At 38.4% G+C, this 25177-nt stretch overlaps 1 protein-coding gene across 1 annotated transcript; it reads left to right on the top strand.

The window, feature by feature from the left end:
• The first annotated feature begins 449 nt into the window (after positions 1 to 449).
• LOC128211602 (uncharacterized) lies at positions 450 to 24764 on the top strand. The gene is made up of 13 exons (XM_052916584.1): positions 450 to 747; positions 2102 to 2228; positions 3887 to 3979; positions 5453 to 5555; positions 7360 to 7468; positions 9565 to 9614; positions 10426 to 10550; positions 11209 to 11385; positions 11512 to 11696; positions 14050 to 14108; positions 15588 to 15648; positions 23008 to 23061; positions 23299 to 24764. The coding sequence occupies exons 2-13, from the start codon at positions 2174 to 2176 to the stop codon at positions 23431 to 23433; spliced, it is 1206 nt and encodes a 401-aa protein (XP_052772544.1). The 5' UTR covers positions 450 to 747; positions 2102 to 2173; the 3' UTR covers positions 23434 to 24764.
• Positions 24765 to 25177: the final 413 nt, after the last annotated feature.

The following is a 25177-nucleotide window of genomic DNA, read 5'->3' as shown; positions in this document are numbered from 1 at the left end:
ATTTTGTCCGGACTTATTTTGGCTACATTCAAGGTCTGTCTTTAAAACGGCCCAATGGATTAACACTCAAAAATGAATCATCATTCAGGGCGGTTTTTGATTTGGATTAAGAAGCGGATCTTCTATGCTTATAACATAACAGTCACTTTACTTCTAGTGTTGGCTCATGTTTAGAAAACAAGTGAAACTTTCGTCCCATATATGGTGTTGTGGGTCGTGACACACTGAATATCAGTGTGTTGTTTTGGTCAATTCACTAAAGTATATAAAGGAAATATCTCATGTCATAACTGGCAAGCAAACCAATACTTAAATTATTTTTTTAACTGAGTGAATACTAAGACAATGTATATTGTTTATTGTGGTATTGTAGGTCCATGAGTACATATAAGTGCTACTATAACATCAGTTTATGCTTGAGTGGGGACACTTTGCATCCTAAATGCGAGTTAACAACGATACTTATCCATTAATATATTATCATGATCGTCACTGAGCGCACGGAAATACCCGTCTACCACTCTAGAGCTATAAATACAGAGCGTATTCAGGACTCGACTGGTTGACTATACATAGGGTACACCCGTTCGACAAGGAAGTGACAGCGACACACTGTGTTATGTAAACGTTTGAGATTGATAAGATTAAAAAAAAACAAATCTTAAAAAGTTAAAGTATTCTTACTAAATACTGAGTGGAAATTTAAAAAGAAAGTTTGATTACGACTGGTTTAACCTGTGGCAATAAGTAAGTAAAATTTTTAATATTTCGTCTGCTTAAAGTATTTGGGTTTCATATTTATTCATATAATTGCCAATTCGGCCTATTGGGGTTGTGAACTGCTTTACAGAAGATAACTTTTGAGATAGATTAGGTTAAAAACCAAAATCTTCAGAAGTTGAGGCTATTTTACTTAAAATAATTAAAACAATCGTGTGGAAATTAACTTTATTTTAAATTTCGCGTGGAAATTTAAAAAGAGGGTTTGACATTAGTATTGGTTAAGCCTTTGATAACAAGTAAGTTAACATTTAAACGATTCGCCTGCCTAAAGTATGTTTTATTATTACTATAAGTGGCCTTTTGGGTCTATAAACTGGTTCACAAAAGATAAATTAAAATGCTTAAATTTACAAGGTGTTTACCAATCTTATACTTAGAACCAATTCAGTGTTACTTCATTGTTGAGATAAATGAGAAATAAATAAAAAAAAACACCAGAAGATAGACATAGGCTGGGCATGGTGCTGTTTTTATATCTACCTGAATATTTATAAACCTTATTAAATGCGGGTTATATTGATCATGTGAGTTCATGTATGCGCCGCATTTTGATCAGGAAATATATAAAGTATTGCCAAATAATAGCATGTTTTACCACCTGAACAAGGTTTGAATACGGTATGTACAGCTAGTCACCTATCTATTGTTGATTTAGTCTGAAAGATAAAGGCTTTTCAGCGATGTTATGATTATAAATTCAAAATAACGATAATATATAGTATGCATTTGACAAACCAGGTATTCAAAAAATGACGAAATGTGTACATATAACATTTTGTTATCACTTTCGTAAAACAAATACCTTAATAGCCTCGATGTTTAAGTTTTACTTTGAGATAAACCATTCACCATTAGGGCGATCTTTAATTTTATGATGACAATGATGATGAGCAACAATGGATGATGATGATGATGATGATAATTATAATGATGGTGATGATTTCAGTGTTAATCCACCTCATCCTCCTCCTCCCGATACTACCATCATCACCATCGCCACCACCTTCACCACCAATACCATCATATCCTCATTCTCCTCCTCCTCATCCTCATCATCATTAGAAGCAGCAACAACAACAACATAAGCAACAGCAGCAGCATTGTCACCACCATCGCTTACAAAACCACCATCTAAATCATCATCATTATCATCATCATCATCATCATCATCATCATCATCATCATCAAAATCATCATCATCATCATCATATTCATCATCATATTCATTTTCATTATCTTAAGTGACGGGATCAAGCAAATATACTGTGTACAGATCAATTTTTAAATATTCAAGTAACAATTTTCTTTCATATCATAGCACGTCCTAATTCTTCAAAGCGGAAATCTTCAAAAACAGAAAACTGTGTGTGCAGGGCAATGACAGCATAAAATGAGTGACGACTCAAATCCGGCCAAGGTCATCACAGAGCCATTGAAAAACATTGGTCAGTATATAGACATAAATTCTTAACTTCCGTTGCTTGTCTTAAAAACCTTAATACTTCGGAAAATTGCCATATAGGGCTTTGGTGGTGTTTGCATATTGCATTCACTTATATCGTCCGTATAAACTACGTTTTATACTACAATGTAGTGATTGACGTCACAGACACATACATCTATATGTACGAGTATATGTATGACATGTTACCGGATATCGGCATACCTATAATGGTATTACTTAACCGGTGTTATTTATTCACGCTTCGGCTGCTATGAGTTATCTTTATAAAGTCTGTAAACTAAGCTTTTCATCTTTGGCAACTTCAGTACATTAGTCAATTCGGCACGCGGTGTAGATGGTGTAAATTGGTTTAAGTATGATACCAGAATATGTTAAGCGTACAAAAAAATGTCTTTGTACACCATCTTCATCGCGTGCCGATCAATGTGGTCCACACTATATTCATTAAGTAACGGATGAAACACACCCATGGTCATCTTCATCGCGTGCCGATCAATGTGGTCCACACTATATTCATTAAGTAACGGATGAAACACACCCATGGTCATCTTCATCGCGTGCCGATCAATGTGGTCCACACTATATTCATTAAGTAACGGATGAAACACACCCATGGTCATCTTCATCGCGTGCCGATCAATGTGGTCCACACTATATTCATTAAGTAACGGATGAAACACACCCATGGTCATCTTCATCGCGTGCCGATCAATGTGGTCCACACTATATTCATTAAGTAACGGATGAAACACACCCATGGTGGGCCGATTGCACAGAACATGGTTAAAGCTCACAACGTTGTTAATTGGATCGTTGGTTATTTTCAAATCTTTAACATTCTGAAAGATTTATGTACACACACAGTATCTGAGGTACTTTGCACAAATAATGAGATAACTAAGTAAATAGTAATTAAAAGATTCAGCTATGCTTGTTGTACAACGATAAATCAGCACGGCATTAAAAAATTCACCTACAAAAATTTAACATCTGTGTCATTAACAACGTTGTTAACTGTAGTTCTGTTCTAAACAATCGGCCCCATGATAGAGTACGACGTGTAAACGGTGCACCAAAACCACTCCCCATCATGTCTTCTAGTTTGTGATGTATTTAAGAAATATTACACACCACTGAGGGTCATATGACATTATAAGGACTGGCCAGTCAGCCACCAAAGGTGTATATGGACCGAGGCGTTAGCCGAGGTCCATTCACCTTCGCGGGCTGACTGCCCGGTCCTTATAATGTCATATGGCCCGAAGTGGTGTGTTATATTTCTTATATTATACCGTACACTTTCCATTACTAAACAGTATTTTTAAAGCGATTTAAATGTATTTCATTTCACAAACCTGATAATGTTTTCTTGCGACAAATTTTCGCCTTTGTGAAAATAGCAAGCCGCAAAACCAATCGTATGACGTCAGCGGTCCATATTACATTTTTGGCGAGGTCCGGACCGGCCAAAAATATAATATGGACCGCTGACGTCATAAAACTGGATTTTCATCAAATACAGTGATATACGGACCGATCGAGATTATATATATGTATAAAGAAGGGACAAATTTATGTGAGGTATAATATACAATAATAATACTGTACCAGAACATAACACTGGCCTTTATCTCGCAGGCGCACAGGACATCCTCAGTGTTGGTGCGATCCTGTACGATGGTACACTGCGCAAGCGCAGCAGGATTGACCGCTTCCTCGGGTCCACCAAATGTAAGTGGCTGACATGTGTATCTCCACGTAGACCCGGGCTTGCACTTCGTTAAAAAGTGTTGTCAATTTCGGGAAACATGCCCCGGAACCCCTAAAACATGACTGGCATATACATTAGTGTAGCCAGGCCCCTGTTGCCAGACAGATAATGGTTGCACATTTGGTGTTCAGCATCCCCCCCCCCCCCCTTCAAACATCAAAGGCGGACCACCATTGTCCTGTCCGATGACTCATTTATCTGTCCCTGAAATGCACTTTACCCGGGATATTTAGTTCCCGGAAGTAAAAAAGTTATATTTCAAATGACATGCTTAAATTTTGTTTGTTTGGGTTCCTTGCATAGTTCTTTGTTTAAGTACAAATACTTTTAGAAAAATCATTGGCGTCACCCAAACAATCCAGAAAGAGCTTTTTTTTAATTTATCGTAGATCTACGAAAAAACAGGTGCTTGTTCGTACGAAAAAAATCTTAATGAAACTACTAAACGGCCTGTGATACTTTGTACGAAGTTCGTACGCATAAAAGACTTCGTACGAAGCTTAATAAAACTGGCTGAGTCTCCCTGTTCAAGTGTTTTCAGGGTCAGATGCATGAGTTATCGAAAAGGACATATTGAAACATCGAAAGGGGATTACTATACCACAGTGTGTCTGCAAAGCAATATATCTACAATTAACCCTTCCTAACAACGGACGTAAACGTGACAATATTCGTACACGTATGTGCTGACAATGCCTGCATGAGTGTGAATGAGATCATCAGGATTTAGAACTTGTACAATAGTAAAACAATAGCTAAATAGGAATATTATGAACACTTCTTAGTGAAGTATCATGTACTATTATACGCATAATTAATTAACCAATCTCAAGAATCTCAAATATTATCTCCTTTCTTAAAACTTCCTTTTTCATTAGTGAGAAGTTATAAGACCCGATTTTTTAAAGTATGTGTATACTAAGCGTTCGTTTGTTAGTTATAAGTGTGAGGAAGTTAAGTCTTTACATTGATCACGATCAGTGGCGTAGCTACATACAGGCAGTGTAGGCCTGGGCCTACAACTTTTTTTAAAGTGACAAATTTGAATAACCCAGAAATACAATAAAAGCTAATTGCCACTCAAACACTTGCTGAACAACTCAAAATTCTGTTTTATTTTAATCAAAGCATGTCTGTTTATTTAAACTAAGTGTATTGCTTGATGTTTTTGTAATCATTGCAAGTATAATTCAGTGTGTGTAATGTGCATATACAAGTCCCCAAACTCACATAGAATCATCGGGCCTACAAGGCCCTAGCTACGCCCCTGCCGATGATTAATTTTATCTCATTAGAAAAAATAAAAACAAGTACAGATGTAATAGAATCATTACAATTTAAACCAAGTTTGATTGTGCTCGAGATTCCTTGTACACAATGGCCAATTTACTCAGCAAATACATTGTGTGTTAAAATGTGTACTATTTTCGCAGGGAAGCAGCGGTTCGTGGTGATCTCACAGGGCTGTATCTACTGCTTTAAAGATGAGTACGCCACCAAACCTCTCACAGCGTTCGCCCTCTGCTACTTCCAGGGGTAAGTGGAGACTTCCTCGTATATAAAACATTATAACCTTACCACAGGGCTGTAATTGAATCAAGGATGAGTACGCCACCAAACCCCTCACAGCGTTCGCCCTCTGCTACTTCCAGTGGTAAGTGGAGACTTCCTCGTATATTTAGCATTATAACCTTACCACCGGGCTGGAATTGAATCAAGGATGAGTACGCCATTAAACCCCTCACAGCGTTCGCCCTCTGCTTCTTCCAGTGGTAAGTGGAGACTTCCTCGTATATTTAGCATTATAACCTTACCACCGGGCTGGAATTGAATCAAGGATGAGTACGTCCTTTAACCCCTCACAGCGTTCGCCCTCTGCTACTTCCAGTGGTAAGTGGAGACTTCCTCGTATATTTAGCATTATAACCTTACCACCGGGCTGGAATTGAATCAAGGATGAGTACGCCATTAAACCCCTCACAGCGTTCGCCCTCTGCTTCTTCCAGTGGTAAGTGGAGACTTCCTCGTTTATGTAACATTATAACCTTACCGCCGGGCTGGAATTGAATCAAGGATGAGTACGCCATTAAACCCCTCACAGCGTTCGCCCTCTTCTACTTCCAGTGGTAAGTGGGGTCTTCCTCGTTTATGAAACATTATAACCTTACCACCGGGCTGTAATTGAATCAAGGATGAGTACGTCCTTTAACCCCTCACAGCGTTCGCCCTCTTCTACTTCCAGTGGTAAGTGGGGTCTTCCTCGTTTATGAAACATTATAACCATACCACAGGGCTGTAATTGAATCAAGGATGAGTACGTCCTTTAACCACTCACAGCGTTCGCCCTCTGCTACTTCCAGTGGTAAGTGGGGTCTTCCTCGTTTATGAAACATTATAACCTTACCACAGGGCTGTAATTGAATCAAGGATGAGTACGTCCTTTAACCCCTCACAGCGTTCGCCCTCTGCTACTTCCAGTGGTAAGTGGGGTCTTCCTCGTTTATGAAACATTATAACCTTACCACAGGGCTGGAATTGAATCAAGGATGAGTACGCCATTAAACCCCTCACAGCGTTCGCCCTCTGCTTCTTCCAGTGGTAAGTGGAGACTTCCTCGTTTATGTAACATTATAACCTTACCGCCGGGCTGGAATTGAATCAAGGATGAGTACGCCATTAAACCCCTCACAGCGTTCGCCCTCTGCTACTTCCAGTGGTAAGTGGGGTCTTCCTCGTTTATGAAACATTATAACCTTACCACAGGGCTGTAATTGAATCAAGGATGAGTACGCCCTTTAACCCCTCACAGCGTTCGCCCTCTTCTACTTCCAGTGGTAAGTGGGGTCTTCCTCGTTTATGTAACATTACAACCTTACCGCCGGGCTGTAACTGCATCAAGGATGAGGACGCCCTTTAACACCTCCCAGCGTTCTCCCTTATATATCACTGGATTTGTAATCTTAAATCTATAAACGTCACATATATTTTTTTTTTATTTCCACAACTTTGTGATCATTTTAATGCTGGCTTAATTTCAATTCACTCAAATAGATAACAAAACTATGCCACTATGACACTGAGATTTTTTCAATTTTCGACTGGCCTAAATCGAACAAGATCAATTGAAACGTCTCCTGGACCCCCGTGTAGGACGGGCCTGCACGCTTACTTAGTGGTATTGTCGTTTAGTGCCAATGTTTACACACGCAGTTAATCAATATTTTTATTGATGAAATCAGTAAACACTCGAGAGCTAATAACTGTCTTCATAGTCGAATAATAAGATAAATAATAATAAATTATATAAATTAATTGTTGGCACGCTTTTCCCATGTTGCAGTGCGGCGGACGTGGATATCGCGGGAGTGCTGAACAGTTTCGAGGTCCGTCACGAGGAGGCCGGGAAGAATCCTTACCAATTCGCCGCCGAAACGGAAGAAAAACGAAAGGTACTGGTGTGGTTTATATTGTTAGTAACAATTCACGAACGGGTTGTGACGCGTGTACTACCAGTACGGACGCAAACGGAAGATACTCGAGTGATGTATATATTGTCGGTAACAATTCAGTTATTTTCAATTCATTATACCCAGCTTCACACTGCTTCACACTGCTTTGGCAGCACCTGACTCAAGGGCGTAGCTAGCTCTCCTTTCACGTGGATTCATAATTGTGCTAGGGGGTTCGGGCATGCCCTCTCGTAAAAATTTGAAAACCATGGTGCAATCGGGTGCGTTCTGGGCGTTCTCAGGTTCTTTATTTAGTACTGGAAAACGGACAGTATTAGGACCATGGAGTCAAATATGCATGCTGCAACTGCTTATTTTATTTGTCAGAATCATATGGATTCAGCCGCCTACTCGCGTATAGGCAGATACGCGCTTGCCTGTGGGGTGAAACCTGGAAGAAGTCGAAACAGGGGACAAACCAAAGGCTCCGGGCGCGCGGTGATGTATTTTAATTACCAACCAAACTCGAAACGACCCAACGTCGGATACTGAATAAACTCGAAATGTACGCGACGGGGGCCACCGAGACCATTAAATGTCAGGCGCAGCGTTGTCTTTAGCGTAAAACAATAAAACTGATTTCAATCCATCGCATGGTATCCCAGTACTTAATTCAAATACACTGTTTTGTATCTTAATGACAATGATAATGAAACATGAACGAACGATGAAGCCACCGAGGCCGACGACAAACGAATTTTCCCCAGCGTAAAAAAGTTGTCTCTAGACCATGTAGACTTGACACCAAACAATACAGTTGGTTCTAAGCCATCGTCGATACTTCCATTTCATCGTGTTCCTTTTCTTCATTTTTCTTGCCAAACCAATCTTCTAGTATGCAATGGGAGGTATAGAAAACAGTGCTTTTCACCCACATGTCTTCTAGCAGGTCAGCTTGTGTGACCACTATAAAGCAGCTGGACATTGTTAAGAATTATTTGATCCCTAAAGTGTGAAGATAATGTGGCATCGTTAGTCTTGTTACACAGTAGATTTGCGACAGATGGTTATGAAATATAGTCTGCCAAAATATCTTCCGACATCTTATATAACTGACTTAAAATACGTGTATCTTATCAAGTCAACCTTTTTTTCCTTGTAAAATATCATCATATCAAAGGAGATTCTTAGCTTGACACTGATTATTTTATTCGGAACTGTTCGGCCATTTTCCATCGAAAACAACCTCGGATGTATTCCGGTACATCTGTAGAAGTAGATAGAAATATGTATAATATATTATTGATTAATTGCAGTGTTTTAACGTGTATTTTGTACATATGTGTTTCACATGATTAGCAAGTGAAGTGAATTATTGTATAAATTAAAAAAGATCTTCTAGAGTAATGTCATTAAGTTCAACTGCTAAATTGAAATTTAAATATAAAGATTTCTGACATTGTAAACCGTCCATATACAGCCGATGTTGTTTTCGATGGAAAATGGCCGAGGAGTTCCGAACGGACACTGATTATTTTGGGGGTTGCCTGTTTGCGACACTGACCAATAGAAAGTTGCTTTTTCGTGTTCTTGGATGGGTATGAACCATAATATATAAGCCAAGTTTAAAAACAGCTTGCCTCATTATTTTTAAACTGATAAATTAGTGCTCGATTGATAAGTTTTACTATTTTGCATTCAGGGCGTCGCCACTGAACACACATTACCTGCACCATACTCCTGAACGTTATCCAAATTAATGAGGTCGTATTTCAGATTCGGCGATTCTGTTTAATATATAAATGACCAAATATATGTAAGATAAAATGTCACAGTCTCTCCAAATAACCTCACAGCAATAGCAAAATCGTGTGCTTTGGCTTAACTGTTTTGAATTGTGTGACCTTCGACACCAGAGGCCTACCCGTATCATGAATATGATTAATGCTATAAATGATTTCACCTACATTCAAGGATATTTAACATATTCCATTTTTGTTATTGTAAAATTTTCAATTTTGTATTTACCACGTCTAACCATGCCATGTTTGCCGCGTAACCCGTATAATGTGGATGTTTATATTTCCTCTTTACAGACATGGGTTGGTTTCATAAACGCCGCTATTGGTGATGCGCGGGAGCCGAGGTTGGTTGATTTAAGTAAAATAGATATGTTATTCATTGCTGATTCATGTTTGTATACCATAATGATCACGGTTTTTTTTATAATTCCAACTTCCTTGTTTAATCACATTCAGCCTTAAACATGATGTGGTTACATAAAACACTCATCGACCTTCTTCAAATAAATGTCATTAGTTTTCAACTGTATTTGTTTTTGTTTTCAACATAATTTACGACTTTATATGTAGTTATAAACATGAACACTTCCTTTTGTGATTGCAAATATACTCAATTTTATTACAAACTACAATTTGATAACCTCACTTGAATCATGGACATGACTGCTTTGAATAACAATGCATTATGGTATCATCTCATTTATTTTAAGCTCATTTTTTTTAATTGACACCCTTGTTCATCAAATCAATACATACTCATGTACATGCATAACAAACAAACTTTTTTGAGTGATACACCTTTAACTACTTACTTAATAATGCATTTAAGGAAAATATTAATTACTGATAACAAGATTGTAACCGTGAATTTAAGAGCTGAAAACGCAAACAATTAAATGATTGGTGGGAGCTTAAATATTTTCTGTGATCTACCTATATAGCCTTATAAGATAGAAATACCATGTTTTCTGCACCATTCTTTCAAAGTTAACTCGCATTTGTGGTACATCCTATTTGTGAGTTAGTGTACATCTTTAAAGAAATACTCGAAATAATGGCGTACCCATGGCATCGGCCTCATCATCATTGATGTCACGTACATCTGTCCTTTCTTTACAATACCTTTCATATATATAATTATATATTATATTTTAGACAAAACCTGTCTGCTGAGAGCGACGAGGGAATCTGCATGGCGCCCACAACGCCAACATCTCGACCGCCATTAAAAAAGCGACAGTCTGCACGTGAGCTACCTCCACTTCCGGCCATACCGACAGGTACGCAGTTCATGGGTGTTCCATCTTATTCCTCTACCGGTTCTATCGGAGGACACTCAAGGTTTACCCTCTGTCTGTGTCCGTGATAAAGTTAAGTTTGCGATAATAAGTATGACGAGAGAGAATAAGTTATTCGATATCTATTTTTATTTGGACAAATTTGGTTGCCATTGTAAAGGAAGTAATCGAAGTACCAAACAAGTGAAGATTTTACGATTACAGTCGAACCCCGTTTTCTCGAGCTCGCAGGGACGGCGGAAATATCTCCTGCTTCTGGGAATTTGACCCAATTGGAATGTTTAGCTTCAATATAAAAAATGGTCCTTTACATCTATAGTTCGAGCCATCGAGGAATTCGAGCCAACGGGGTATCTTGCTAGAATTATTATAAAAATACTTAAATAGTTAAATAGCGTCATGATATTCTCGGGTCTCATATTCGATCATGATATTCTCGGGTCTCATATTCGATCATGATATTCTCGGGTCTCATATTCGATCATGATATTCTCGGGTCTCATATTCGATTTCACCGTAAGTGCGTCCCAGAAAAAAAAAGCAACATATCACTCCATATGTGATTTATTTTACAAAATATCACTTTATGTAAAGCATTTTTTGTTTTCATGTGTAATTACTTTCTCTTTCTCCGCCACAGCCCGGGAGCCGGAACACCGGAATGTTATAACCTCGTCGCGCTCCGAGTACGACCTGGAGTCAGACGAGGAAGAGGATGACCCATACGACAGAGTTCCCCTGGACTCGATCGAAGAGAAGAACTCAAAATTTCCGATCAAGGGGAAGGCGCTTCCGGGAGCCGTCCAGATGCTCCCAGGTATAATGTTAATGCCACTTAAAACTTTTGTAATCCAATTACATGTAACTTGAACGTACTGTTAAAACTTGTATGAAGATATTCCTTTCGAAAAAATTGCATAAGTTTGCTGTTTTGAAATTCAAGGCCTAAACCAGCTAACTGGGAATAACCGCCCCAAGACAACAATTTCCGGGAGACCAGGAATGCCATTACCAAACACACCTACGTCATACCAGCAGACTGACATCAGACATTCAACTACCGGTCAGGTTGTAATGGAAATACAGCACGAAGAGAAGGGTCATCAGCCGCGTGGATACCTCAACGTGGTCAGTGATGTAGATTGCAGATAACCACATACTCAGTATGGGAATGTACCACGTGATATAATTACGTCATAAACCCTACGTCAAAAGGCTAAATTTTGCTTCAATTGAAGACTAGCTAACTTTACTATTTATTCACCATGAAACACGGCGCAGAATACGCCGCTTACCTAGTCCCGCATTCGGTCTTTTACTAAAGTTCGATTGAGAGTTTAGTTTCTTAACAAGCACTTCGACAAACCTTTTCACAATACGGCCGCCTGATGGAGCACTGTCAAAACATTATTTTGGGAACAGGTTTGTCGATGTCTTTGATGAAACTAATCACCTAATCAAATTCAGGCAGTAAGAAGAAGGCGAGGCTTTTAAATCGGCATAGATTGCCTTTTTTCATTGAAAATGATAAAGAAAACGAAAAATATCTTTGTTTTAAGTCAGCATACTAAGCAAAATGTTGCCTCCCGACGTAGTATTTATGACGTATTTTATCACGTGATATTCACACATACTTATCTCTTAAGTATGTCGTCACGTTAGCCAATTGTAATGGGATATGATGGTAATGTCATTATTGTCTGTCAGGTTGCCCTTTGTAATTTGTATTGTTTCGTCATTCTCATTCATCACCGGGGATTTAATAATATAATGATAAATCTATCTGTGGTACGCATAGCATCATCACTCTGGTGTACGAGAATGTGTTTCGTAAAATAACACAGGATTAGTTTCCTTCATTATACCGGGCACTCAACTTTATGCGTATTTTTCAAACAACAACAAAATTCAATTCTTCAAATGAATAAGTCATTCGATTTGTTTCGCCTTTTACTGTGGATTTTACAAGGTGAATAAACAAGAATTACAAAGTTAGAAATGCGATATAGCCTATTGAGTGACCAGTTGAATTCTGTTTCAAACAATTAATTTACATATTTTGCAAAGACTTGGTTTGTTTTTATGGTTTGTTTCTATGCCTGTGGTACACGCACATGTACTAACCTTTGACTTTGAACGGCTATGTTTGGGTCCTACCATCACAATATGGGAATGTTTTTATGTATACGTAACATATGAAATGTCCGAACAGTTTGCTATAATTCAGTAGCTACATTGATGAATTATTTTGTTTCGAAACGCAAAAATCATTATTCCCATAGAAAGATATAATAGAATTAGAATTTGCGTTCCACGCGTCACGAAATGTCGCGTCACGTCACGTCACGAAACGTCGCGTCACGTCAGGTCACGAAATTGGTGTGTCCATGTACATGTACCACATAGAGATAAAGCCATTGACTAAAAATGGACTGAATTATTTTTTTCCGTAAAATTTTGTCAGCCCGGGATGTGGTGCACGTTCGGTTTGTTTCAGCATGCGCCTTGTCTAAAATAGTTACGGCCCATTACTAAGTAAGAAAATGACTGTACAGTATTGTGTTACATGTTTCGCTAAAAGAATTGCACCGGCACTCATGAAACTTCATAGGGTGGATTGTCAGCATTGGAAGGTGGGCACCTGCAATTCATTTGAAATTTTACACTGACTTACAATGGTTATAGCCCTTGATGTAAGCATGGTCTAAAGTTAGTGTTTCGCTTGTACCTCGAGTGGAATTCATCACTACTGCTCTAGATTATCGATTTTAATACATATCTACAATTCAATATGTGTTGCAAGGCTTGTTTACTCCCAGTGTTTTACTCACAGTGTCTCTATTATTCAATTTGTGTCGTCGTCGGCGAAAATCAAATATACCTTAAACTGCCAATTGACCCTGCCCTGTCATGTCATTTTACTTGATAAAAGAGGTATGCCGTATTTTAAATACTTATTAGACGATTCCATCAATAAACCCCATTAACTTTCTTATGCCTGTGCAGATAACGCGTGTGTAATTTACGTTACTTACATATATTTTGCACAGTAATGATTCATGCTGGTAAATGATTAATTATTTTTACCAAATTAAATACACACTCTGTATTCTGGTTTTATGTCTGAACCAAACACTTGACGGAAACTTAAAACATCATGTAAAGGGGCACAGTATTGGTTGATTTTATTATTATGTTCAGATCGTTTGACTTTAAAGATCAAAACAAAAACGCTTATGACTTGTGTACAGTAAACAAAATATAAGCGATATGTTGACGCCTTATAAGTGTGGAGTGTGTGATCAAGTAGCTGTTAATTGGAAAAAAGAATATATAAATACGCTTATATTTTTTATTTGTACACAATACATGTTGTTTTTGTTGTTGTATTTTAATACTGGTATCCAACGACAATGCAGATATTAAAACATAGTGTTATGATAAACTACGTTTTGCTCACTTTCTTGTATGGATTTTGCAGCCCAAGTTTGAATCGACGGACTACATGCTGAACAGCAAAGACAGACACGAGGCCGCCAGGTATATATGAAACTCACTGTAACGTTACATTCCCCGTCCTTAAACGAGCAAACAAAACAGCGGACTGACATCATTGCGTGGTGCCCAATGTTCTGTGTAGTGCACATTCAGTTTGTTAAAGAAGGTCAGATACATTCTAACAAAAGTATATCACAGTGTGACAAATACCTATGAATGACCGCCATAACACATGGTGATAGGCCCCAGTCACACAGATCTTACGACCAACTTACGACTTTAGGCGACCAGTATATGCTAGAAGTTTTGAATGCCAAAACCATGGATGGAAGGGAACGGGCAAGGGCAAGTGGCCTTCGCCTCAGAATGAATGTGTGGTGACCGGCACAGTATCAAGGTCACAAAGGCGTCCGTTGACCCTGCCATCAATCCCGTGGCCGCAACAGAAGCCGAACAAAGTGAATCTGTCTCTTTGGCATAAACATGAGCGTTTTCCTTGGACATTTTGCAAAATGATGAGATACGTGTCTGGGTTGTCCTTAAAAATGCCCGTGAACAGGTTGCAAACCATCGTACGACCATCGGCAACCATTCTTTGATTGTCGTCTAAAAGTCGTCGATCAGTCGCCTACCGGTTGCCCAGGGTCGTATGAGTGGTTGTTGGAGGTTGGAGGACGGTCGACAATTGGTCGTGCGACCAATCGCTGACCAGTCGCTGACTAATTTTCCATAGATTTTTTTCTGTGATCCGTCGCTAGATGTAATCGTGTGTCGCCGAAAATCCTGGTTGTCGGAGGTCGCTGGTTAGTCGTAAGCTATGTGTGACTGGGGCTTAGGTGCGACATTATTTGTAGGTGACCTTGTATGTGTTTTGGTCAATTCAGTCAAAGGTCAAGAACATATTTTCAATGCAGTTACTGAGAATACGTGAATTATTTAGCATTATTATTGAATCGATATAACAGTTTTATTTCAAAATTCATCTGGACAAATATGCTCAGGCGTATCCACAATATAATGACGAAACATTATGCTAACCCTAAGTCAAGGTACAGTACATTCATATAAGTAACCGAACATACTATACTATCAATCTTGATTCTCATATCAGGTGTTGCTTCCTAAAGCTGCACTCTCACAGATTGCACGTTTTGAAAACTTTAAAACTTTAACTTCGAAAATTAATGATTTACGCCTAAAAGCGTTACTAAAGCTTTAGGAAAAATGCATAAAACATCAATTTTTGAACATAAATAAAAAAATCTGCGATCTAAATTTTTGTCAGCAGTCTTATATCACTGGTTTCCATGCATTTTTGCAAAACATGGGCTCGTTCCAGGACAAAAAATGTTGTCAACACGTTTAATCTGTGAGAGTGCAGCTTTTGAATTAGCGTAACTTCACGAACAAGTTAGGAACATTATATATGTTTAAGGAATGAATTGCCGAAAGACAGTTCATTTAAGGAATGGAAGTTGAGGTGTAAATGTTTTACTATAAACCTATTTTGTGATTTTATAGGTTGTTGTCGGGTAAACCGGAAGGAACGTTTCTATTGCGTCAAGGCAGCTCGACGCCGACGGTTAGTGAATATTGGTTGTATATGTTGAAATATAAAGCCAGCATTTAGTCACAATGAAATTTCATCCTAAAAACAAATGTATAAACAAAATAGATTATCTGCCCCTTAGTAATTATGGATTATCTAGCCATGAATAGTCGTAACTTATGTGTCACTGACTAATGATTAAGTATCTGCTGCTGAGTAATCGTAAATTATCTGCCCCTGAATAGTAATGAATAATAATTATACCCCTTATTAATTTTGATTAGCTATTTCTGAATAATAATCGTTATAGGATCTTGTATAATCATGAATTTTCAGCCGCTTTATATTTATTTAAATATCTGCCGCTTTATAATTAATTAAATTATCTGTCCTTAAAAAAGCATGAATTATCTGCTCCTAAATAAAAATGATTCATCTGTCACTGAATAAGAATGCCACTAAATAACCTTGCATATATATATATATATATATATATATATATATATATATATATATATATATATATATATATATATATATATATCCCTGAATAAGAATATAGCTGTACCTGAATAATTATGTCCCTTAATAACCATGCGTATAGCTGTACCTGAATAATTATGTCCCTAAATTACCATGCGTATAGCTGTACCTGAATAATTATGTCCTCGAATAGCCATGCATATAGCTGTCCCTGAATAAGAATGCCCCTACATAATCATGCATATAGCTGTCCCTGAATAAGACTAAATAACCATGGATATAGCTGTCCCTGAATTAGAATGCACCTTAATAACCACGCATATAGCTGTCCCTGAATAAGAATGCCCCTAAATAACAAATACCTGAATAATTTTGCCCCAAGATAACCATGCATATATCTGTCCCTGAATAATTATGTCCCAAGACAACCATGCATATATCTGTCCCTGAAAGATTATGTCCCTAAAGAACTATGCATATAGCTGTCCCTGAATAAGAATACCCTTAAATAACCATGCGTGTAGCTGTCCCTGAATAAGAATACCCTTAAATAACCATGCGTGTAGCTGTCCCTGAATAAGAATACCCTTAAATAACCATGCATATAGCTGTCCCTGAATAGGTATGTCCCTAAATAACCATGCATATAGCTGTCCCTGAATAGGTATGTCCCTAAATAACCATGCATATAGCTGTCCCTGAATAGGTATGCCCTTAAACAACCATGCATATAGCTGTCCCTGAATAGGTATGCCCTTAAACAACCATGCATATAGCTGTCCCTGAATAAGAATGCCCCTGAATAACCATGCATATAGCTGTCCCTGAATAAGAATGCCCCTAAATAACCATGCATATAGCTGTCCCTGAATAGGTATGCCCTTAAACAACCATGCATATAGCTGTCCCTGAATAGGTATGTCCCTGAATAACCATGCATATAGCTGTCCCTGAATAGGTATGTCCCTGAATAACCATGCATATAGCTGTCCCTGAATAAGTATGCCCCCGAATAGCCATGCATATAGCTGTCCCTGAATAAGAATGCACCTAAACAACCATGCATATAGCTGTCCCTGAATAAGTATGTCCCTAAATAACCATGCATATAACTGTCCCTGAAAGATTATGTTCCTAAAGAACTATGCATATAGCTGTCCCTGAATAGGTATGTCCCTAAATAGTAAATAACCATGCATATAGCTGTCCCTGAATAGGTATGTCCCTGAATAACCATGCATATAGCTGTCCCTGAATAGGTATGTCCCTAAATAACCATGCATATAGCTGTCCTTGAATAGGTATGTCCCTAAACAACCATGCATATAGCTGTCCCTGAATAGGTATGTCCCTAAATAACCATGCATATAGCTGTCCCTGAATAGGTATGTCCCTAAACAACCATGCATATAGCTGTCTCTGAATAAGTATGCCCCCGAATAGCCATGCATATAGCTGTCCCTGAATAGGTATGTCCCTAAATAACCATGCATATAGCTGTCTCTGAATAGGTATGTCCCTAAATAACCATGCATATAGCTGTCCCTGAATAGGTATGTCCCTAAATAACCATGCATATAGCTGTCTCTGAATAGGTATGTCCCTAAATAACCATGCATATAGCTGTCTCTGAATAGGTATGTCCCTAAATAGCCATGCATATAGCTGTCCCTGAATAGGTATGTCCCTAAATAGCCATGCATATAGCTGTCTCTGAATAAGTATGCCCCCGAATAACCATGCATATAGCTGTCTCTGAATAAGTATGCCCCCGAATAGCCATGCATATAGCTGTCCCTGAATAGGTATGTCCCTAAATAACCATGCATATAGCTGTCTCTGAATAAGTATGCCCCCGAATAGCCATGCATATAGCTGTCCCTGAATAGGTATGTCCCTAAATAACAATGCATATAGCTGTCTCTGAATAGGTATGCCCCCGAATAGCCATGCATATAGCTGTCTCTGAATAAGTATGCCCCCGAATAGCCATGCATATAGCTGTCCCTGAATAAGTATGTCCCTAAATAACCATGCATATAGCTGTCTCTGAATAAGTATGCCCCCGAATAGCCATGCATATAGCTGTCCCTGAATAGGTATGTCCCCAAATAACCATGCATATAGCTGTCCCTGAATAGGTATGTCCCTAAACAACCATGCATATAGCTGTCCCTGAATAGGTATGTCCCTAAACAACCATGCATATAGCTGTCCCTGAATAGGTATGTCCCTAAACAACCATGCATATAGCTGTCCCTGAATAGGTATGTCCCTAAATAACCATGCATATAGCTGTCCCTGAATAGGTATGTCCCTAAATAACCATGCATATAGCTGTCCCTGAATAGGTATGTCCCTAAACAACCATGCATATAGCTGTCCCTGAATAGGTATGTCCCTGAATAACCATGCATATAGCTGTCCCTGAATAGGTATGTCCCTGAATAACCATGCATATAGCTGTCCCTGAATAGGTATGTCCCTAAACAACCATGCATATAGCTGTCCCTGAATAGGTATGTCCCTAAATAACCATGCATATAGCTGTCCCTGAATAGGTATGTCCCTAAACAACCATGCATATAGCTGTCCCTGAATAGGTATGTCCCTAAACAACCATGCATATAGCTGTTCCTGAATAGGTATGTCCCTGAATAACCATGCATATAGCTGTCCCTGAATAGGTATGTCCCTAAATAACCATGCATATAGCTGTCCCTGAATAGGTATGTCCCTAAATAACCATGCATATAGCTGTCCCTGAATAGGTATGTCCCTAAATAACCATGCATATAGCTGTCCCTGAATAGGTATGTCCCTAAACAACCATGCATATAGCTGTCCCTGAATAGGTATGTCCCTAAATAACCATGCATATGTCTGTCTCTGAATAGGTATGTCCCTGAATAACTATGCATATAGCTGTCCCTGAATAAGTATGTCCCTAAATAACCATGCATATAGCTGTCCCTAAATAGGTATGTCCCTAAATAACCATGCATATAGCTGTCCCTGAATAGGTATGTCCCTGAATAACCATGCATATAGCTGTCCCTGAATAAGTATGCCCCCGAATAGCCATGCATATAGCTGTCCCTGAATAAGAATGCACCTAAACAACTATGCATATAGCTGTCCCTGAATAAGTATGTCCCTAAATAACCATGCATATAGCTGTCCCTGAATAAGTATGCCCCCGAATAACCATGCATATAGCTGTCTCTGAATAAGAATGCACCTAAACAACCATGCATATAGCTGTCCCTGAATAGGTATGTCCCTGAATAACCATGCATATAGTTGTCCCTGAATAGGTATGTCCCTAAATAACCATGCATATAGCTGTCCCTGAATAAGTATGCCCCCGAATAACCATGCATATAGCTGTCTCTGAATAAGTATGCCCCCGAATAACCATGCATATAGCTGTCCCTGAAAGATTAGGTCCCTTAAGAACTATGCATATAGCTGTCCCTGAATAGGTATGTCCCTGAATAACCATGCATATAGCTGTCCCTGAATAAGTATGTCCCTAAATAACCATGCATATAGCTGTCCCTGAATAGGTATGTCCCTAAACAACCATGCATATAGCTGTCCCTGAATAGGTATGTCCCTAAATAACCATGCATATAGCTGTCCCTGAATAGGTATGTCCCTAAATAACCATGCATATAGCTGTCCCTGAATAGGTATGTCCCTAAACAACCATGCATATAGCTGTCCCTGAATAGGTATGTCCCTAAACAACCATGCATATAGCTGTCCCTGAATAGGTATGTCCCTAAACAACCATGCATATAGCTGTCCCTGAATAGGTATGTCCCTAAATAACCATGCATATAGCTGTCCCTGAATAGGTATGTCCCTAAATAACCATGCATATAGCTGTCCCTGAATAGGTATGTCCCTAAACAACCATGCATATAGCTGTCCCTGAATAGGTATGTCCCTGAATAACCATGCATATAGCTGTCCCTGAATAGGTATGTCCCTGAATAACCATGCATATAGCTGTCCCTGAATAGGTATGTCCCTAAACAACCATGCATATAGCTGTCCCTGAATAGGTATGTCCCTAAATAACCATGCATATAGCTGTCCCTGAATAGGTATGTCCCTAAACAACCATGCATATAGCTGTCCCTGAATAGGTATGTCCCTAAATAACCATGCATATAGCTGTTCCTGAATAGGTATGTCCCTGAATAACCATGCATATAGCTGTCCCTGAATAGGTATGTCCCTAAATAACCATGCATATAGCTGTCCCTGAATAGGTATGTCCCTAAATAACCATGCATATAGCTGTCCCTGAATAGGTATGTCCCTAAATAACCATGCATATAGCTGTCCCTGAATAGGTATGTCCCTAAACAACCATGCATATAGCTGTCCCTGAATAGGTATGTCCCTAAATAACCATGCATATGTCTGTCTCTGAATAGGTATGTCCCTGAATAACTATACATATAGCTGTCCCTGAATAAGTATGTCCCTAAATAACCATGCATATAGCTGTCCCTAAATAGGTATGTCCCTAAATAACCATGCATATAGCTGTCCCTGAATAGGTATGTCCCTGAATAACCATGCATATAGCTGTCCCTGAATAAGTATGCCCCCGAATAGCCATGCATATAGCTGTCCCTGAATAAGAATGCACCTAAACAACCATGCATATAGCTGTCCCTGAATAAGTATGTCCCTAAATAACCATGCATATAGCTGTCCCTGAATAAGTATGCCCCCGAATAACCATGCATATAGCTGTCTCTGAATAAGAATGCACCTAAACAACCATGCATATAGCTGTCCCTGAATAGGTATGTCCCTGAATAACCATGCATATAGCTGTCCCTGAATAGGTATGTCCCTAAATAACCATGCATATAGCTGTCCCTGAATAAGTATGCCCCCGAATAACCATGCATATAGCTGTCTCTGAATAAGTATGCCCCCGAATAACCATGCATATAGCTGTCCCTGAAAGATTATGTCCCTTAAGAACTATGCATATAGCTGTCCCTGAATAGGTATGTCCCTGAATAACCATGCATATAGCTGTCCCTGAATAAGTATGTCCCTAAATAACCATGCATATAGCTGTCCCTGAATAGGTATGTCCCTGAATAACCATGCATATAGCTGTCCCTGAATAGGTATGTCCCTAAATAACCATGCATATAGCTGTCCCTGAATAGGTATGTCCCTAAATAACCGTGCATATAGCTGTCCCTGAATAGGTATGCCCCCGAATAGCCATGCATATAGCTGTCCCTGAATAGGTATGTCCCTGAATAACCATGCATATAGCTGTCCCTGAATAGGTATGTCCCTGAATAACCATGCATATAGCTGTCCCTGAATAGGTATGTCCCTGAATAACCATGCATATAGCTGTCCCTGAAAGATTATGTCCCTAAATAACCATGCATATAGCTGTCCCTGAATAGGTATGTCCCTAAATAACCATGCATATAGCTGTCCCTGAATAGGTATGTCCCTAAATAACCATGCATATAGCTGTCCCTGAATAAGAATGCACCTAAACAACCATGCATATAGCTGTCCCTGAATAGGTATGTCCCTAAATAACCATGCATATAGCTGTCCCTGAATAGGTATGTCCCTAAATAACCATGCATATAGCTGTCCCTGAATAAGTATGTCCCTAAACAACCATGCATATAGCTGTCCCTGAATAGGTATGTCCCTGAATAACCATGCATATAGCTGTCCCTGAATAGGTATGTCCCTAAATAACCATGCATATAGCTGTCCCTGAATAGGTATGTCCCTGAATAACCATGCATATAGCTGTCTCTGAATAAGAATGCACCTAAACAACCATGCATATAGCTGTCCCTGAATAGGTATGTCCCTAAATAACCATGCATATAGCTGTCCCTGAATAGGTATGTCCCTAAATAACCATGCATATAGCTGTCCCTGAATAGGTATGTCCCTGAATAACCATGCATATAGCTGTACCTGAATAAGAATGCCCCCGAATAACCATGCATATAGCTGTCCCTGAATAAGAATGCACCTAAACAACCATGCATATAGATGTACCTGAATAGATATGTCCCTGAATAACCATGCATATGTCTGTCCCTGAATAAGTATGCCCCCGAATAACCATGCATATAGCTGTCCCTAAATAAGTATGCCCCCGAATAACCATGCATATAGCTGTCTCTGAATAAGAATGCACCTAAACAACCATGCATATAGCTGTCCCTGAATAGGTATGTTCCTAAATAACCACGCATATAGCTGTCCCTGAATAGGTATGTCCCTAAATAACCACGCATATAGCTGTCCCTGAATAGGTATGTCCCTAAACAACCATGCATATAGCTGTCCCTGAAGAGATATTTCCCTGAATAACCGTGCATATGTCTGTCACCGAATAAGTATGCCCCCGAATAACCATGCATATAGCTGTCTCTGAATAAGAATGCACCTAAACAACCATGCATATAGCTGTCCCTGAATAGATATGTCCCTAAATAACCACGCATATAGCTGTCCCTGAATAGATATGTCCCTAAATAACCACGCATATAGCTGTCCCTGAATAGATATTTCCCTGAATAACCGTGCATATGTCTGTCACCGAATAAGTATGCTCCCGAATAACCATGCATATAGCTGTCTCTGAATAAGAATGCACCTAAACAACCATGCATATAGCTGTCCCTGAATAGATATTTCCCTGAATAACCGTGCATATGTCTGTCACCGAATAAGTATGCTCCCGAATAGCCATGCATATAGCTGTACCTGAATAAGAATGCCCTTAAAAACTATGCATTATATGTCCGTTAATAATTCTGCTTCTAAATCTTCCACATAAATAATCCTCCGAAATAACCATGCATTACTTGCACCTTGCAGGTGCTATGCGTGGTGGTGGATAGCTCAGTCAAAGAGTTTCAGGTGTTTGAACAGGTAAAACACGCATCATATATAAATAAAATAACTGAAATTCTTCTGATCATTTAGTGTTTCTACCTTTTATGATGTTGACTTCAGTAAAGACATTTTCGTATTCTAAGAAAATATGTTAAGGCGTCGTTTCCTTGGTATATGTAACGTCCGTGTTAATTCCAAAAGCAAATGCATGTATAAAATTGCAGTATATAAATCTTACATTGTGAAATTTACTATGCTTTGTTCATTTTTCAGGATAATAAACATGTGTCACTTAACAAGGAGAAATATTTTCCCAAGTTTGACAATCTACTACTGTTCTACCACCAAAACTTTTTACCCAAGAAAGACTACAATGTGAAACTCAAGAAAGGCTACAAAGAGACATGAAATGTGTTGCGCGGTGATTATCGGACACTTGAAACACCCACTCACATATATACATCAGTGAATATCAGTGTGATGTTGTCTGTGTGTGGGTAGGAATACTTCTCTGTATGACGATGAACACTCGTTAGTAAAACTAGTTTTACCCGTGAACTCCACATCTTACAAGATCTACATGATATTTGTAATGTGATATATTTAACATTGACTGAAAACAAGTGACGCTTGTTCTGCCTTATCGCCGGCGTAGTTATTTGCCTGTAGCTGTTTTGTAAAGACAACCGCAACAAAAATGGCGGGAACTTCAATGTTGTCTGCATCCTTATCGTCTTAAAATGGCATAACACACTACCAAATGGTGAAAGAAAACACTTGTCAATTTTAATGAATTAATGGTCATATTAATTATGTTGAATAACAATAAAACATTTATTATTGAATGTTTCATTTAGACAGGGTTATCCAGGCCCGAATTTCTGGAAAGTTCTTGAATGTAGCTTATTTCCTCATTCGGAGCTCCTCGGCCATTTCAATCAACCTCTGATGTATGCCGGTACATCAGTAGAAGTAGTTCGTATATTTTTAAAATGTATCATTAATCAAATGTAGTGTTTTAGCTTGTATTTATTGATCTAAGTTTAAATTGATTGCCAGTGAATAATTGATTGATTATGTTATTGCAAACATAATTAAGATTCCCAAAAGTTAAGTCATTAAGTTTAACTGCTAAATTAAATTACTACGCGATCTACTTGCAGCGGACTTAAACATACCGATTTGAGTATGTAAACGGTCCATATACATCCGAGGTTGCTTTCGATAAAAATGGCCGAGGAGCTCCGAATATATTTCCTTAAGTCGAATTTCTTATTTTATCTTGATTTTACTTCATAAAAAAAATAATTTATCGTGACAGATAATTTCCCTTTGAAGTCCAAATATTCTTAATTATGTAATAACCATGACAAATTATACCAAAACAGAAATAGGGAGCTTAGCTTAATCCTGTAATAAAGGACTTAAAGATATTCCGAGAAATTGGGGCCAGTTCTGACACATGCATTTATAACTGCATGGTTAATTATTTAAAATTGGCAATCAAAATTGCTGTTATTCAAAGGACGTACATGTTGTTTTCTAACAGACGGGGTACCATATTGGTTTACGTTTCGTCTGATGTATTAAACACAGTCATGCCACATACTGATATCAAATCTAGAACTTTTTGTTTTCAAATCCGTGAGGATTTTTTTCACTTGCATTTCTTACAAATTTACCCTTATTACTTATTTATAACCATATTTCGGAAAGAAAATAAATAGAAAGATGTGTTAGTTAAGTTGAGTCATGCTGTCTTTTTCTTTTAGACGTGCAGAATTTCTTCCATTCTATTTCACGTGGCATTTTATTTATTTGTAAACGCTAATACTGCTCTCTCTTTTAACCAGGGCTGTTTGCAACGCTGTACCAAGTTGGTATTTATAATACTGGCTCCAGTTCCATCATTAAATAACTTATTCAAACCGATTTACCTCTTGACAGTCTAGAGCGGTTCAAAATTAAACTCAAATTTTTGCTCATGAATTATGTTGGTAAAAACATTTTTATTCAATGATTTAAACAAATGTTGCTACAGAGCAATAAATATGTTTGATTAGGTACTCGGAAATTTTAAGAGGTACCCGACTGTTCTTTTGTATTAGTATGACGTTGTTGATACAGTAAAAGCGACTGTTGGTTAAGATAT

The sequence above is a fragment of the Mya arenaria genome, chromosome 12 (assembly GCF_026914265.1).
Source record: "Mya arenaria isolate MELC-2E11 chromosome 12, ASM2691426v1".
NCBI lineage: Eukaryota > Metazoa > Mollusca > Bivalvia > Myida > Myidae > Mya > Mya arenaria.
Note: the sequence above shows the minus strand (reverse complement) of the source record. Positions and strands in the feature narration are given on the sequence as shown.

Coding starts and splice junctions, on each gene's coding strand:
- LOC128211602 (XM_052916584.1), top strand. CDS start 2,174: ATGAGTGACGACTCAAATCCGGCCAAGGTCATCACAGAGCCATTGAAA. Junction 9,615..10,425: donor GGTGATGCGCGGGAGCCGAG/GTTGGTTGATTT, acceptor ATTATATTTTAG/ACAAAACCTGTCTGCTGAGA. Junction 15,649..23,007: donor AAGGCAGCTCGACGCCGACG/GTTAGTGAATAT, acceptor TGCACCTTGCAG/GTGCTATGCGTGGTGGTGGA.